Source organism: Theropithecus gelada, chromosome X (genome assembly GCF_003255815.1).
Source record: "Theropithecus gelada isolate Dixy chromosome X, Tgel_1.0, whole genome shotgun sequence".
NCBI classification, from domain to species: Eukaryota; Metazoa; Chordata; class Mammalia; order Primates; family Cercopithecidae; genus Theropithecus; species Theropithecus gelada.
Genome location: NC_037689.1, coordinates 41,418,832 through 41,436,258, shown reverse-complemented (window position 1 = coordinate 41,436,258; position 17,427 = coordinate 41,418,832). Strand labels below are relative to the sequence as shown.

At 40.6% G+C, this 17,427-nt stretch overlaps 1 protein-coding gene across 9 annotated transcripts in view; it reads left to right on the top strand.

The window, feature by feature from the left end:
* SH3KBP1 (SH3 domain containing kinase binding protein 1) overlaps positions 1 to 17,427 on the top strand; it is a 357,800-nt gene that overhangs the window by 182,996 nt on the left and 157,377 nt on the right. For 4 of the 9 annotated variants that reach the window (XM_025372227.1, XM_025372225.1, XM_025372232.1 and 1 more), the window contains 3 exons: positions 4,846 to 4,975; positions 13,303 to 13,377; positions 16,955 to 17,160. In XM_025372227.1, coding sequence (XP_025228012.1) covers positions 4,846 to 4,975; positions 13,303 to 13,377; positions 16,955 to 17,160 — 411 coding nt within the window. Of the gene's footprint in view, positions 1 to 4,845; positions 4,976 to 5,538; positions 5,596 to 13,302; positions 13,378 to 16,954; positions 17,161 to 17,427 lie in introns of all 9 variants that reach the window. The other 5 variants (XM_025372230.1, XM_025372226.1, XM_025372229.1 and 2 more) reach the window with 2 other exon arrangements.

Sequence of the window (17,427 nt, the reverse complement as noted above, 5' to 3'; positions counted from 1 at the left end):
TGAATCAAAGGTGATAAAAATCAGATTAATGATTGCTTGGAGGTGGATTGACTAGGAAGGGGCACAGGGAACTTTCTGGAGTGATGAAAATGCTCTGTATGTTAATAGAGGCGTTGGCTACAATGGGCATTTATCAAAACTAATCAGCTTGTATTGTTAAGTTCTGTGCATTTATGTAAATTATACTTCAATTTTAAAAAAGCTTTAAAAGCTATCTTAACATTTTTCTAGTGTTTTAAAAATTCTCAAAACACCTTTCCCTGCCTTTCACAACTAAGAGAAAGGAACAGTATTACAATTTTCATTCAGTTACTTCTGAAAAAAATTTGAGGAAAATTTTAGCAACATTAAGGTGTGGGCCTTTCCTTAGGCTTTGATGTGTCACTTTTCTTTTATGGGAAGAATGGTAAAACAGCTCTTGAAACAATGAAGCTGACTTCATTTGCCTGTGTGCATCACCCTAACCCCAGGCTTCCCTCAAACCCACCCCTCCAGTGTGCTTCTGACTGGGGTTTGGGTATCAAAGTATTCATTGGATTAAAAAAAGCTATAGTCGTCCTTAGATGAATTTTTTCTGTCTTGCTACTTGTGCCCTTCAGTAGACTGTAGACCTGGTAAAGCCTCTGTTCCCCTTCTTAGTCCAGTTGACAGGTAAAACTTCAGGGGTGATAAATAGGAACTGGTCTGAATAGCCAAGTACTCACAGGTAGCACGCTATCTTTTCAGTCACAGACTTCTTTAATGCCTTACAAATGGGGTGCAAGAAGGGGTGGGGATGGGAGTATTGAAGTTCACCCAGGTGTTTGCCCAATCTCTGACAGGGCTAAGATTTAAAAACTACTTCCTTGGACTCTGAACCCACTTAGATGCTGTTGATTGTAAAGACATGAAAATTTCAAGGCCCTCAGATAGAAACTGTTGAAGTGGTTTTATTCTGTCGTTCTCAAACACTACCAGGTGTAAGCTGCTCTGCTTCCAGCTCTGGGCCAAAGGTGAGATTCACTCTTGGGGCACAGTGAAATTGTATCTTAGCGCATTTATATGAAGTTCTAGAAGAGGCAAAACTAATCAGAGGGCTCCAGAGCTGGCTGGGTTGGTCATAGAGGGACACAGGTGGGATTTGTTCTCAGCCTAGAGCCAAGGCCTGCAGAGGACTGTTTATGAGTGGGGAAGGGAGAAGATGGGCATCTGCCCCCTTTTATTATTGTCCTTTCTTTGGGGTGGAAGTTATAAGCCCTTGGTGTGGTATTCATAATCCCTACTTTCTTACAAAGAGATGCATTTCTTTCTTTTCTTAACTATAGAAATGCAAACATAAGTAAGCTTGATTTCTAAGAAGGGGCATGGGGCGTTCAGGCTCTGTAACTTCCTCTCTCTTGTTGGAAACTTCTCAAGGATGGAGTCTTTATCTGTTTTGTTCAGCAATGAATCTGTCTCCAGGTACTGGGGCAGTGCAAGATAGGTGCTCACTAAATATTGGTAGAATTGGTGGAATTGGGAGGACCACACAGACCTGGGTGTGGCAGTACCTAGTTAAGAACAGTGGCGAATATAGTTAGGATCTCTCAGTTCCTTTTGCTCCTCACAGGAAGGAAACCTTTTTCTGTGGGGGAAATCAGAGCTCTATAGGTCCCATGGAGGATTTTTCCCAATAATGTCCCTGCCATTCATTCGTTCATTCATTCATTCAATGTGTGAGGCACTGTGCTTTACTCTTAGAATGAGTGAATGAATGAATGAATGAATGAATGAATGAATGAAATCACATGGCAGTGTCCATGTCCTCATCTTTATGCAGGAAGTTGAACTAGAATATCTCTGAAGAGGGATAGTGTGAGGTATCATTTTTTTCCTGTCTCCAACCTCAGTCTCGAGACCAAAATAGCTGGCCTGGTTATAGAAGGAAATAGTACTGAACGACTCTCACTGGTACTGGGGCCACCCACACCATCCTCATGAAGAGCTCCAGCTCACAGAGAAATGAGCATCTTGCCCATGGTGCGCCTGTGATGGGAAGTGTGTGCCCAGGCGATGAGCAGTGGTTTTATTGTCTGCCCCTCCACTTACTGTGTGGCTAATGATAGACCTCTGCCATTTTCCCATAGGCCACTCCTCTCAGACTGTGCTTTTGACAGTGATACAGGCATCTGGGGGTGTGGTGAGGTGAAGATACGTCTCTTTTCCCAGCAGACAGCCTGCTTTTCCTACACATCAGGATGGCTTCCCTCAGGGATCTTGGGCAGGAGCCACTTATTACTAGGAATAGGAATGTTCCAGACATCTTCGAACTAAGTGGGTTGGAATTGGCCCAGCTACCCCGTGCTGTTGGGGATTATGCCAGGGACTGCTCATTTGTGGTTTGTGCCCTTGATTTTCCCCTCCTGCCCTGTGACTCCTGGGAGAGAGAGGGTGATTTTCTGGTTTCTTATTCAGTACCAGCACAAAGGACTCTGCTCAACAAATCCTGTGATGATTGATACTGAGACTCATGGTGAATCTTCCTAACCATCTAAGCCTATAAAAAGCTCCTTGAAAAAATAATATGTGTCAGTTGAATTGGCATAGAAACATGGAATGATTTCAGTGGAAATGCTGTGAAATGCCACGATTTGGTATAAAATAGTCGTTGGGACAGTTGTGCATGGATGCCGTCATCTGGATTCTCTCCCGAAGATTTTGTGATCGTGCAAATGTAATTGCCACTCTGCGAGTCTGTATCACACAAGTTTCCTTATAAATGCTCTAAACATATCGTTCAGGTTATCTCCATTCCACAGGCTCCATCAGCAGCCCCCTTTCTCATACACACCTGTCCCCTAAGTATGGCTGCCATTTCTTCTTCTAAAAGCCTACCTTAATTTTGATTTCTTTTTTCTCAAAGCCTTCCTTTAGCACCGCAGATCTCAGTGAGCTCAACTTTGTGTAACAAGTTTGATGTGTGCTAAGTCATGGTCTTTTCTCATCTGTTTACCTTGCATTGCTAATGTTTAGTCACACCTTTCTATCTTGGTAGAGTATTCACCTCTTGAGGAAAACTAAGGACATGTCCTATACAGTTCTATGTCCTGCAGCCCCTAGTGAAGATTAGTAATGCATATATACCTCTAACGCAGATTGAGATGCTGTCCTAAAGATGACAACTGTGAAGTGTGTTAATTATTCCCATCATGCAGATGGGAATAAAACGGGGTTCATTTTGGTAGGACAAATTTGAATAAAGTCACACAACTGCTAAGTTTCAGGACAGACAAAATTTGAACTGGACTTTTGACTCAAAGTTTCTTTTTCTTTTTTGTTTAAATTATTTTAACTTTTAAGTTGTATTTATTAATTTGGATTGGTAATACAGACGTTCCTCAACTTACAATGGGATTATGTCCCAATAAACCATCATAAGTTGAAAATATCATAAGTTGAAAATGTATTTAATACACCTGACCTACCAAACAGCGTAGCTTAGCCTAGCCTACCTTAAATGTGTTCATAACACTTCCATTAGCCTATAGTTGGGCAAAATCATTTGGCAACACAGCATACTGAAGAGTGTCGGTTGTTTACCCTCGTGATCACATGGCTTATTGGGAGCTGAGGTTTGCTGCCACTGCCCAGCATTATAGAAGTATTGTACTACCTATTGCTAGTCTAGGAAAAGATCAAAATTCAAAATTTGAAGTATGGTTCCTACTGAATGCATATCACTTTTGCACTATCATAAAGTCAAAAATCCTAAGTCAACCTATTGTAAATTGGAGACTGTCTGTACGTGTACATGGTAAAACAATTCCAAAGGTTGTATTGTACCCCACCATACTGCTTATAACTTAATACTTGCTTGTTTTCAAACTGCCCTTATTTTCCTCTAAGAAGCCAGTTTGCTATTCTGACTTCTGCTATTCTACTAGTGGCTCTATTACAAAATGCAGGGACAATTTTTTTACCCTTCTGTTACCCATCCCTGCTAGTTGATCACTCAAGGCCAGCTCAGACCTCAAAGGGCCTCTAATCCAAATCTGCCTCATCCATTCTCACTGCTCCCCCGATTCAGCCTTCACTCCTTACTCAGATATCATAGTCTCACTACCCTTCCTACCTCCCTACCTGCTTTCGGTTCATCTTAGGGTAATCTAGAACCCTTCAGAAATGTACAGGAAGCTCTTATACTTTCTGATTGAGTTCTTAGCCTACAGGTAAATTTTTAACTATATTTTTTAAGCTGTTTAGTTAGTTTGGTAGTCTGGGGAAGCCATTCTCAGTTTTTAGATAATGGTTTTAAATGCATAAAATAAAACACATAGGATTATAAAGGGAACGATTTATATTGAAATAGTTATCAAATTATTTTAAAACCAAATTTTGATATAGTAATCTATAGGTATCCTTATTAATAGACTAAATAGCAAAGGTCTCCCAGTAGGTGTAATAACTATCACCATTTCAAAGCAGCAATGAGCACAAAAGATATTTTGAGATACCCATAGCATCTATGATGTGATATGAAAATATCTGTGGTTTGTTTGGTGATGAGTCACAGGTCCTTCTAATATTGATGTGTTACCTACCCTACATTCATAACCAAAGCAGATGCCAAATTTCAGTTAGAGGCCAATGAAAATGAAGTATTAATTTTGTCTGTTTGCATTTATGGACCCCAGGTAAACACCCCCTTCTTTAGCCTGAATCTCAAGGCTCTATGTGGTCTGTTTTCTTGTTCCCTGTTAACTTTAAAGCCATCTAGTCTCCCTGCGTGGGCTCTACATGCTATACCATACAGACGGGAGCAAAATTGGAAACCACCATGTCTAACCTGACCCTTGCATCTCTGCTCTTTTGTTTGTATCTCTGCAGGTAGAGGAAGGATGGTGGGAAGGTGTTCTCAACGGGAAGACTGGAATGTTTCCTTCCAACTTCATCAAGGAGCTGTCAGGGGAGTCGGATGAGCTTGGCATTTCCCAGGATGAGCAGCTATCAAAGTCAAGTAAGGAAGTCCACCCTACCAAGCAGGAGCGGGGGATGGGGGGACTGGCAGGCTGTGCTCCAGCCTCCCTTCTGTTCTGTATCCTATGCCGAGAGGCTGTGGTAAACGCTCACGAGTATTTTTTTCGTTATACTACCTTAACCCACTGTGGTTTAGAAAGCTGATCACTATAAAGGTGTGACCTATAGCCACACATTCTGTATGTCTCTGGATAGGTAACTGCCAGCCTTCATGCCTTGGTAATACTGTCTCATGGGTGGCCCATGTTGCTGTGCCTCCATATACTTCTAGAGTGTTGCTTACTGTAAGTTCATAATTATTTAAAAAATGAACCAAATGGGATTGTCAGTATTTTTCAGCATCCCTTGAGGGACTTGGAGAAATTACAAAAAAAAAAAAAAAATCAGTGATGGTGAGAAGTAAAGTGCTATGACAAGATGAGTGCATGCCAATCCCCTTAAAAGTAGGTCAAGACAACTGAGAGTCCAGGTCCCACCTTGGGTGGTGAGCATGTGTGTCCTTCTGCGATGGTGACAACGAACTTCAGGTCTTTCTTTCTCCAGGGCCTGAAGGTCTCCCTCCAGCTTCTCTGCTGCCCTTTCCAGCTCACGGAGCAAAAGGTCAGGACCGGGAAACTTTGTTCTCCCAGTCACTAACCCAACTGTGGGCGTCTGTGTATCTCTTGTGCCGTCTTGAGCCAAGGTCATGGGCATGAATGTTGTAGGAGGCTCAACTGTGCAGCACTACCTGGGGTTGCAGAATTTCCTTTCTGACAAGAGGAGGGCAGCTTAGTCCTGCCCAAATCATTCTTAAATGTCTTCCTTTTTCATTTGGAAAAACCTGACTTGAGTGGTGTTCTCGTGTTAGTTTGTGTCTCTTTTATTTAACCAGTAGTATGATTACACAAATGTCTGATTTGGAGGTAACGCCATTTCCAGAGAAGTGCTCAGGCGACTTCCTTCACTTGGTGTCTCAGCAGCAGCTCTGGATGATGTAGCCTGACATACCCAGAAACAGCAGCACTTGCTGGTTACCCAGTGGCTTCAGCAGTGCTCCTTCCCTCCACTGCCAAAGCCCGGGACCCTCCTACCCCTGAACCCCATTCCATCCTAGAGTCTATGGTAGGAAGGTTTGGAAGGGGTTGAGGGGCAAACAAGGTGTCTTGGAGTTCCTGTTGCCTTCTCTGGCTCAGGGCAGGAGGATTCTCTGTTAACATGGCCCAGCTGATGAGTACTACTGGGAGGGGAGAAGGTGTCCTTGATCCCACATTAGTGGAAGGTACTATTGCTTTCAAAATCCATATTAGAATTCTAGCTGCCCTGGTGTCTTCTTTTGTACTCTGGAATAACTATTGTACCTGGTAATTAGGTCCCATAATAACAGTACTCTATGTTAGGGACATTGTGGATTAAATGGGATTTTTTGGAGGGAGGACCAAATTGGGTCATTATAACATTATTTCCATGAATAAATTCATTACAAGTTCCAATAGCAATAATGTGCATAAACCACCTTGCTCCATAGCAGACCCATACTAAATGGTAGCTCTCATTGTTAGTCAAGATAACTGTTGAGACATAACCAGTTAGTATCAGTTGCTTGGAGGCTGCTTGCATACTGATTGATAGTGTGTTGGCTGAAGCATTGTGACTGCATTTGGAAATTACTTCGGAGTTCCTCTACTGATGCAGAGGAGGAGATCTGGGGAAGTATTAGACAACCTCTTAGGAAAAGTCTTGACATCTTGGTGTCCTGCCATCTTAGCTATGCTCTTAGAGCTGGAAGATCAGGGGAGTAATGCCTCTTGTATCTTTAGAACTATTGAAACAAATTGACTTCTCTCATTCCAAGTCAGTAATATGGACAGCTCACCTTGGCTGACCCATCAGTTAAAGGTATATGGTGCTGGAATTCCTGGTACAGAGGATTAGGAGGTTGGGTGGAATGGTCTTCCCATTTAGCATTTTGTCATCACCTATTCAGAAGGGGCATTTTCTCTTCTAGAGACTGTTCCCCACACACAGTTACTCAATTAAAAGCCTTCCATTTCAAGACCAGGAGAGCCCAATAGTTTCAGCAGCCATGTTTAGTTGCCGTTGTTGAGGGGATTTTGAATCCCCGGAGAGGCATGGTCTCCTAACAAGGATGGCTGCTTCTGATAAAGGGTACATGGCTTTTGTAATCTTCCTGTATAAGCAGTTAAGGAAAAGAGGGCCCATCTCTCCATCCGTTGGTCCATATCCATCGATCTATCCATGCTTCTTTCTCTCCTTCCTTCCTTCTATTCTTCATTCATTCAATCTTTATTGACACCGTGTTGTTACTAAAACACTGTCCAAGGCACTGACGATATACAGAGACAAATTAGACAGGGTCCCTGCTTTCAGTAAGCTCACACTGCAGAAAGCGGACATGCAAACCCAAGTTCAGCAAAGTGTCCAGGTGCTCTGCAAAGTAAGCATCTGAAGAAGAATGGGGCACAAAGAGGCCAGTCCCATGGGGATGTGGGGCTTCATAGAGGAGCAGATGTGAGGATAATGAATAGCTTGCTAACTTGAAGTAATTCCCTGAAAGAGAGAAATAGTATCTCTCAGTGTTCTGACAGAATTTCCAGTAGCAGGCCAGGCATGGTGGTTCATGCCTATAATCCCAGCACTTTGGGAGGCCAAGACAGGTGGATAGCTTGAGCCCAGGAGTTTGAGACCAGCTTGGCCATCATGGTGAAACCCTGTCTCTACTAAAAACAAAAACAAAAAAACAAAAATTAGCCAGGCATGCTGGCACATACCTGTAATCCCAGCTACTCAGGAGGCTGAGGCATGAGAAGTGCTTGAACCCGGGAGGCAGAGGTTGCAGTGAGCCATGATCACACGACTGTATTCCAGCCTGGGCTACAGAGAGAGACTATTTAAAATATATATATATCCAGTGGCCACTTACACCCTGAATTTGCTTCAGTGTGTGACTATGTTAAGATTTCTGTAATTGGATCAGATCACATACAGAAATTATATGTACTGGTAGGATTTCTGTAAGTAGAGCCTTTGGTTTTAAAAGGGATCTGCTTATTCTCCATTCCCAGATAATGGTGTTAGTAGTTTTGATGTGCTTTACTTAAAACAAAAACAAAAACAAAAACCTTTTTGTTTTGAAATATAGATTAACAGAAAGTTACAACAATAAATACAAAACTGTACAGAGAGATCCTTGTACCCTTCACCCAGTTTCCCCCAGTGATAACATCTTTTTATAATTATAGTACATGCATATTACTTTTGTATGAAACCATAAAAGACAAAATGTGGTTCATGCACAAAAGACATCTAGCTTTTTACTCTGGTATGAGATAAAATGTACTTAATCTAGGTCTTTGTTAGACCAACCCACTAATACTCTTCACAAATTACAGTTCATTTTTCACAGAGATTGCTTAATTAATACACAGATATGGGAGTAAGTTAAATTTCTAATGTTTGTGCTATATTGGTAATTTTTAGAGATCATAGTGACATTGTATGCAAATCCTCTTAATTTAAATGCTACCACACATTAGGGTAAGGTTTTTCTAAGAATGACAAAATCTGTATCTGAATATGAACCATGTGTACAGTGAATGCACATATATCTCTTTGTTTCTGATACACACACATACACCCCTACTTCTGTATGTGCACATGTTTATTTGGTATTTGCATTCTTCACATTTCTACTTCCAGAAAGTCTTTGAAGTAGTTATTGAGTTGAATTTTGTGTACCAATGGATGAATGTGATAGAAGAAACATTGGCATTATATTTATAAGGGAGTGTGCCAAGACTGCTTGACACATGGTAGGTGTTTAATAAATGCTTATTGAATCCCCTTTTACTATAAGGAGGCATTTTTATTTTTGAATGACAGGTGAAAGTCTTTTGAACTTGCTTTTCTCTTATTCTGATGTATTTTTACATATGGTAGTTGGTTATGAAAGTCTCTAAACTTTCTTAGATCTTTGTTTAGGGTAATCTAGTCTATCAAAGAAAGAATTGCAATGATTGTGTTGGTGGATATTTTATCCATTTTATCTCAGGAAAATTTATAGTTATGTAGTAGCAGAAACTTTTTGCTGCATATTTAAATTTGAAAACATCTTTACCATTTTCAGAACTTATGAAACCTTAAAGGTAGTTTTTCAAAAAAAATTCTTATAAACTTTTTTATTATTGAAAATGTCTAACATATACAAAAATAAGAATAGTCTAATGAACCTCTGTGTACCTATCACTCAGCTTCAGCAATTATCAACCTTTGGCCAATTTGTTAAAATTATAGCCCTCCACAGGCTTTGTCCATATTATCTTGAAGGCAAACCCCAAATATTATATAACTTCATTCATAAATATTTTAACATGCATCAATAAAAGAGTGTCTTAAAATACCATTTATCTCACACACATACAATTATGGCAATTCCTTAGAATAATTAAACACATGGTCACTGTTCACTTTCCCCTAAAGTCTTCTTTATTACCATTCATTTGAGTCTGTATCCAAATAAAGTACATACATTGCCGTTAGTATGTCTCAAATCTGTTTGAATCTATAGATTTCTCCTTCATATCTCCTTTTTTTTCTTGTAATTTTTTTGCTAAAGCAACTGAGCCCCTTTTTCCATTAGTTTCTCAGTGTGGCTTTTGCCGATTTCATCTCTGTTGTGCCATTAAATCTGTATCCCTATAAATTAATCATTAGATCTAGGGACTTGATTAGATTCAGGAGATATATATATATATATATATATATATATATATAAAATATATCGCAGACCTGCCACCTAGGTGGTAATGGATAATGCACTTGGAGGCTCATAATGTCTGGCCATCCTACTTTTTGAGTGTTAGCAGCCATTGATAATTGTCCCCCAAACCTAGTTACTCATTAGGGCTTGCAAAGAGGTTTCAACCAGAAATTTAAAAAAAATAATAAAATGGGCTCCCATGTAACAGATCAGTAGTCCAAAAAAGTGTTTAGTAAATTAGGTTTTTAAAAATCAAAACAGTCAAGTGGTTGTGCTAATAGTGTAGCAGAATCTTATGATGTTAAGGTGGAAAGGAATTTAGATATTATTTAACTCAGTGTTAGATGAGAACACTGAAGCCCAGTGAAATTAACTCCCAGGCTTCTGAGTGATGGGGAGAAAATGACATGCAAGCCTTCCATACACATTCTGGTGCTGCCACCATTACACAAATAGTTTACCTTTTCACAGGTCATCTGACAGATTTCAAGCCTGAGTACAGTTTAGCTTATTTCTTCCTCTTATTGTCACAGATCATGATTAGTTAATTGCCTTTTCAGTTACAATTTTGCACATTCTACTGTTGACTAAATAATGTGCAGTGGCAAAGAAATCCAGATATGACTGCTGTCCAATTTCAATTTCATATGTATTTTGCCTTACATTTAAGACATAAATGTGTCTTTTCTGTTTTTCACATCCTTTGATATTATTTGCTTTCAAATAATGGTTGTAAAACTAAAAGTGTCCCTGTTTTTTAGTTTTATAGCTACAGAAACATTTTCAGTTATTTCCCACAATCTTCAGAGGGAGAAAGTTTGCATTTTCTTTCTGTAACCATTAATAACCATGAGTTTTCTGTTGGTATTGAATTTCTCATTTTCCTAATTCCTTATTTAAAAGTTGAGGTTCTGATACTTTAGTGGCTTGTCAGGCTAAGACAAAGATGAAGATGGAGGCCAGGTGTGGTGGCTCACACCTGTAATCCCAGCACTTTGGGGGGCTGAGGTGGGAGGATCACTTGAACCCAGGAGTTTGCGACCGGCCTAGGCAACATAGTTAAACCCCATCTCTACAAAAAATAGAAATTAGCTAGGTATGGTGGCATCTGCCTGTGGTCCCATTACTCAGGAGGCTGAGGCAGGAGGATCGCTTGAACCCAAGAGGTCAAGGCTGCAGTGAACTATGATTGTGCCATTGCACTCGAGCCTGGGTGACAGAGCAAGACCCTGTCTCAAAAAAAAGAGAGAAAAAAAAGATGGTTTTAAAAAATGTATAGCAAACCACTGCCATGATGCAGAAATAATTGTGTTTCATTAGCTGTAAGAAATGGATTGCTCAACATCCCTTGCGTATAAAAATGAAAGCCAGTCTGACAAATCCCACTCTGTGGCATCATTAGACTTTTTTTCTTTTTAATATTAGATGGTATTTGTTTGGAGTATGATGTTCTATTAGCAATGAAGAATGATGAGCAAATTGATGTCATAGTTTCAGGCAAAATTAGATGCTAGCGTAAGTGTATGGTTTTGTGTGTAAATTTTAAAACTCTTCCCTTTTATAGTGTTTACTGCCTTCAAGTACTAATATTTAACAGTGACAGTATACTGTTTCCCCCAATAAGATCAACATTACTCATATTCATAACCTTTCCAGTTGACTGCGTCTTTTGCTCTTCACATAGGACACCTATGTATCCTCACCCAGCCCCAGCCCAGACTACATCTCAAATTGCCTTGCTGCCAGTGCACAGAGAGACTTTGCAGAAAGGCTTGACCATTCAGAGACATCACAGCCATGGTCTACCTCAGTGACTCTCAGACTTGGTCTTGGGGAAGAACACATGGAAGTTCTAGTGTACTTGGAGGAACATTATCGAAATACTGCCTTTTAAAAATTCTTACACTTCCTTTTTTTCTGACACTTGAGAGGACTGCTGCTGTTAACTTTTAGAGGGCCTAGCTCACAAAACAGCTGTGTTCTGATGACTACTGGTAACCTAATGATTGAAGTTAAGCAGAATAAAAAATTGCTCGAATAAAAACTAGCCAGTGTTACTTGCTCCACTTTTGTCATCAAAGTCCTCAAGAGCGTCACGTCTAGAAAGAACATTTGAAACTTTCTTAGTCTTCAGATTATTCTTACACAGCCAGTGATTTGAATGCCTAAGTTTTTGCTTTAATTGGATAGAATGCATCTGTCAAAAAGGACGCATTTCAAAACAAGGGTATACCACCATGGCTGTAGGACATGGAAATTGGAAATACTTGATCCCATTTAAGTTGTTGGTCTGATCATTCACAATTCCTTTCCTGTATGGGGAGGGCCAAGGCCCAGAAGCTGACAGTGTGGTTTCTCTTGGGTTTTCCATTTTAACATGGAATGTTTCTAAGAAGTGAGACAAGTTGCTCTCTCCCTTCACTTAGTTCTACTCCCTGCTTCTCTGTAAATGTAGCCTAGCTTTTTCATCCTCCAGACTTGTTAGGAAGCTGTATGACTGGCCTCCAGTTTGAATATTTAATTAACAAGCCATAATATAATTTATTTCTCAGATAATTTAAAGTAATATGTTTATTAATTGAGTTTGCCTTTAGCAAATCATTTTGCCTGTTGGTGGTACTCTCTGTAGGGCCTTTGTGTGTGTGCATGTATGTGGGTGTGTGTGGGGGTGGGTGTGGGAGGGTGGGTTGAAGTACACTCAAACCAGGGCAGTATGTGTATATTCTGTATAGTTGCTCATGGTTCCAGAGGTATTTGGGCTCTAGCCAAGGGTTCAGCCTTATGCAATTGATAATCTCTACTTGTAACAGCAAAAAAAGATAATTTGACATTTGACACATTTGACACTGGGTGAGTCCTATGTCCTCATGCTTAAGTACAGTTTCATGACTGACACAACAGAATCCCAATTAAGATGTTTTGAGAAATAGGGTTTTCTGGTGTCCTTGGTGCTAAGCAGAAAACCCCATATGTTTATATGGATGCCACTGTTGGTTTCAATCCTTAGTGGTGAACCCCCGCTCTCCAGTATATTAATACATTTTCTTGCTTAAAGGTACTGAGGGTGACAGATCTTTTAAAGAGAATTCTAGGGGTAGAAGATAAAGGATAATGTGTCTAAATCTGTATTATGCATAGGTCGTAGTCTCCAAAGAGGAGCTTGTGCTGTACAATTGAGTTAATTAAGGAGTCCATTTGATTGGATTCCCTCTCGTTAATTGAAGTTTTCCTATTCTTTAAGTTACAATGTTGAAATGGCTTACAGGTTTAAACTGGGCATAATGTACATGCCAGTCATTTGCAGAGGCAAGCCCCAATTTCTGGGTGCTCATGCCATACTGGTTGCATGGGGACTTTGGGCTCATTCTGTAAAATTCTTAAAATCCTGCTTAATGGTCTCTACTTAATTTTGTGGATGAAGCTCTTGCAGCAGATTCATTGAAGGCAAGTTCAGTTAAAGACTCTTCCTCTTCCTTCTTTTGCCATCATTTGCTCCCTCCTCCCCGCTCTCTTGTTTTTCTCTCCCCTTCTCTTCTCTCATTCACTGTCAGGAAAGACTACCTTTGAAGGGACAATTCTGTACCGAGCTGCACCGGGAAAGACGGAGGGCCACAGACGCTATTACAGTGAGTGACCTTAACAGCAGAAGGCAATTGTAAAGATAAGATCTGGGTACTTGTGTTTTTTGATGCAGCTGCCCTTTCCTGAGCTGCTCATGCTTATGCCAAGTGTCTGTGCGAATTTCTGACCCAAGGACATGGACTTATTTGTCTGAGATAAGTGCCATCTCCTTGGTGTGTGCTAAGAAGCATTCCCAGCACCAGCCCCTAGCGCTTTTGTTTGCTTTCTGCGTCTATCATGTATGTGATATGCGTGCATGAACTGTACGTGCAAACAAAGGAGCAGTAGCATTTGTCATGGCATATGTATTTGTACCAGTATCTCTGGGCTTCTGGGGTGGTGTAAGATGGCTTCCTGCAGAGATGTCAACCTCTCATGGTTATTGCTTTTTATGAGTGGGTCATTGGAAACCAATAAACCATTTTGTCATTGTGTGGTTCAAAGAAGTAAGAATTTGGCATGAAAGTTCATGCCAGAAATGGCATTTTGCTTTGCTCACTCAGCCAGTCACCACATGGCAGACTTTTTTTGGCAGGACCAATGTGTAGCCTTTTGTGTTGTGAAATAAGGCTGCCAAAAGTTGAGGGGAAGGAGATGAATGAGATGCCCTTAGAACAGTTCTTGCCACACAGTAAGCTCTATCCATGTGAGTGTTAAATTGAAAATAGATAAAAATGTCTCATGGATCTCAACTGATCAATGCTGGAAGACTGGGTACATTCCGCAAAATTGGACAGTTAAAGGACTTTCAGAAACAAAATTGAGGAGGCTTTCTTCTTTTTTTTCACCTTGAAGGAAAAGCATCCAGCTTAGTGTGCATATACATGTATGCATACATACATATATGCATGGATATGATGAGAGAGAAAGTTCAGACATGAGCACCAGAGCCATGCTTCACAAACTGGGGTCAAGTTTATTCTCCTTACCACTCCACCATGGGAAGGTGCCTGGCCCTACTGCACATGACCTCACTACACATGCAGTGTGCCGCCTGTGCCTCACCGTGGGAGTTTGACAGCACCTAGATTGCTCTGTGCCCTGTTCATTTAGATGACTCCACCACCAGCCACATGTCTGGAAGTTACACCAGTGCACACTGTTAAAACACTAAAGCATCGCCCCAGTCACCATACTTTCTGTAGTTCTCTCACCACTGCCTACCTGTAATGAGCCCTTCATGAACCAACCCCTATCCACAGTCCACACTCTGGGTTGCACAACCCAAGCGTGTCACCTGGCATTCTGGGCCTGACATGGGGACATTTTATGGGATAACGTGCATGATGGGCATGAGTCACTAAAAGATATATCACCAAATGAACATGAAAATGAAAAGTCACCTTTCTTTCCCTCTAAAGGGAAGGAACTAGATTTTGAATTATTTTTTTACCAACACAGATAGTTAGATGTTTAATTTATACACTTAAAAGTGATAGAACCAGCCTTCCAGAAGTTCTGGAAGAAAAATCTGCCGTGTGTTTCCTTCCCGGGCCGTGCTTGTGTGGTTGAATGACTGTGCAACCTCTCCCTGTGTAACGTAGAGTATTTCTCACGGTGATTCATATAAACATATTAAGATGAGCCCAGAAGACAGTAAATCCCAAAAACCAGAAGCTCAGTGAAATGAGGATGGCAGTGGCTGAAAATATTATGGTTCTAGCTAATGGTGAATGATAGAAGAACCCTTCTCTTTGAAAAACTAAAATAGACTTGCCCTAATCTGTTTGCCCTGCTGCCTTCTGGTGGTGATGGGAGGAGCGTGCTGAGGGACGGGGGTGGTGATGGTTTCTTTCCACTAATGGTTTCGTTATTTCACCCTCGAATGGCTCTTTCCAAGCCAGAAAGGAATATACAAGTCATTTATCACATAGAAAGAATCCATACGGCAAAATGAGAACATGTTGAGGGGGAAGTAATACAATATTTAGACTCCAAAATTGTATCTCCAGCAGGGATATTTGCAAAAACAATGAACAGATAAGCACACAAATGGATAGCTAATGGGGGGAGGTTTCTTGATGTTTACACACTCTAATCCTGTCCTGTGAATTGCAGCCGACCCCCTTGTTGTGGGCTGTACCTCATTTGGTCCTGTGTTCTTGCTCACAAATGCTGGTTTTCAGTTAATTAAAATGTACACCGGGGATCTTCCTCCTCCCCCACCTTTTGGCTTAAAAATACCATTTTATGGAAAACAGCAGCAACAACAAACAAAACCATTGTTTTAAGGATTTGATTCTGAAACATGTTAGCAGTTTATAATGACCTTTCTATATTTTGTCTGTTTTCATTTAACAGTTTCTTCCTGCACTGAGACTTCCTTATTTGAATGACTTCAACATTTTATGAGATTTTATGTGAGCAAGTGTTTGGTGTATCATTCTTATGGACTAGGAGGCCACCTTACCTGTAGGAAGATAATGCACAATTGGCTAATAGAGAACAACATTTGATGGCGTACTTTCATTTCAAGGGCATGGTTATGATCAGGAGTTACGTAGTAAATGTTCAGGAGCTATTCTACACCTCTAGAGGCTTTCAGAGACAGGTTAATGATAGAGTTTAGTATTCCATAAAATATTCTTTGAATCCTGCCCTTTTATGGCATAATTGATATACTGACCATCAAAGGAAGAATGTACACCCAGAAATTAACTAGACACAAATAGGCTCTTCCTTTTAGGAACATGATTATGGGCAGAGCCTGGGAAAAAAAGAATCTGGGGAGGTAAGTGTCCATGTTGTCTTGCTGATAACTATTTTATGACTTCCAAACACATGCCACAGAAGGTCAAAGAAAGAGTATCATGTCCCCCATGTTCTTCTTTGGAAAGGTATTCAGGTTTGGGAAAACAATAGTGTTTAAAGGAGAGAAGAAGGGCTGTAGGTTTGGGGGATTCTGGCCTCTGGGAGGACGGCTTCCTTTCCCTCTTTAACAAACCTGATCATCTTGCTAGTGAAACCGTCTTAATGTCAAGTTTGGTTTAATGCTTTCCTAGAGAAATATGTCTGCATGCATTTATTCCTTGTGAAGCCATCCAAAAAGATTTAATTCTTTGGCAGTTATAATTTTGTGTGGTTTCTTTAATTGCTAATTTGTTTAAATGGCTTTTAGCTTTACAGTTTCCCTTTAGGAAATGTTACTTTCATTGCTAATTGCTAATTAACATGAGTCATAGAGATTGGAGGTACAGTATGTGGTACTGACTGGGTGGGGAGGCGACAAAGTGGGTGGGAAGGGTTACTATTGCACAGGCTATGGCAAAACAAATTTGGATCAAAACTAGGCTCCCGGCTAAAGAGGGGTGAATTTCACATGTACGAAGATACCTGCTTTGGAATTAGATTTGCCGAAAAGTTGTTTTGATTCACATCTTAAAATTAAAAGTAAGGAATGGGGAGATCAAACAAAACTCAGAGCCAGTCAAACTACTCAACATACTGAATACAAAAGCCTAGTGCAAGTTATCCTGTGTCCAGTCACACTTTTAGAGGTGGTTCCTGGCCGGTTGTGAAGTTCTTCTTCAGGGCTCTGGCTGATTTCTGAGCTCTTTCTCTCCCCATTCCCCCTCTTGACAGGTTTAAGGGAAACCACAGGCTCTGAGAGTGATGGGGGTGACTCAAGCAGCACCAAGTCTGAAGGTGCCAACGGGACAGTGGCAACTGCAGCAATCCAGCCCAAGAAAGTTAAGGGAGTGGGCTTTGGAGACATTTTCAAAGACAAGCCAATCAAACTAAGACCAAGGTCAATTGAAGTAGAAAATGACTTTCTTCCGGTGGAAAAGGTATGTTCGACAGTTTCTATTTGATTTCAACATAATGTGGAATATCCAGAAGTACGTTGTGGGGTTTGGTGCCGGAAGCTTCCAATTCCTCTTTTAGGATTTCCGTGTCCTCATGTACTAGCTGTTTGTCCTGTCTCCTTTTTTAGCTCTCCCTCTATGTGGGAACGACTTCCCTCGAAAGGCTCATGCTCTAGTTTGCTGCTTTCTTTCTTGGTGATCTCTCTAGGGAATGTTTCTCAGGATGACTTTTCAAATGGACCAGCACTT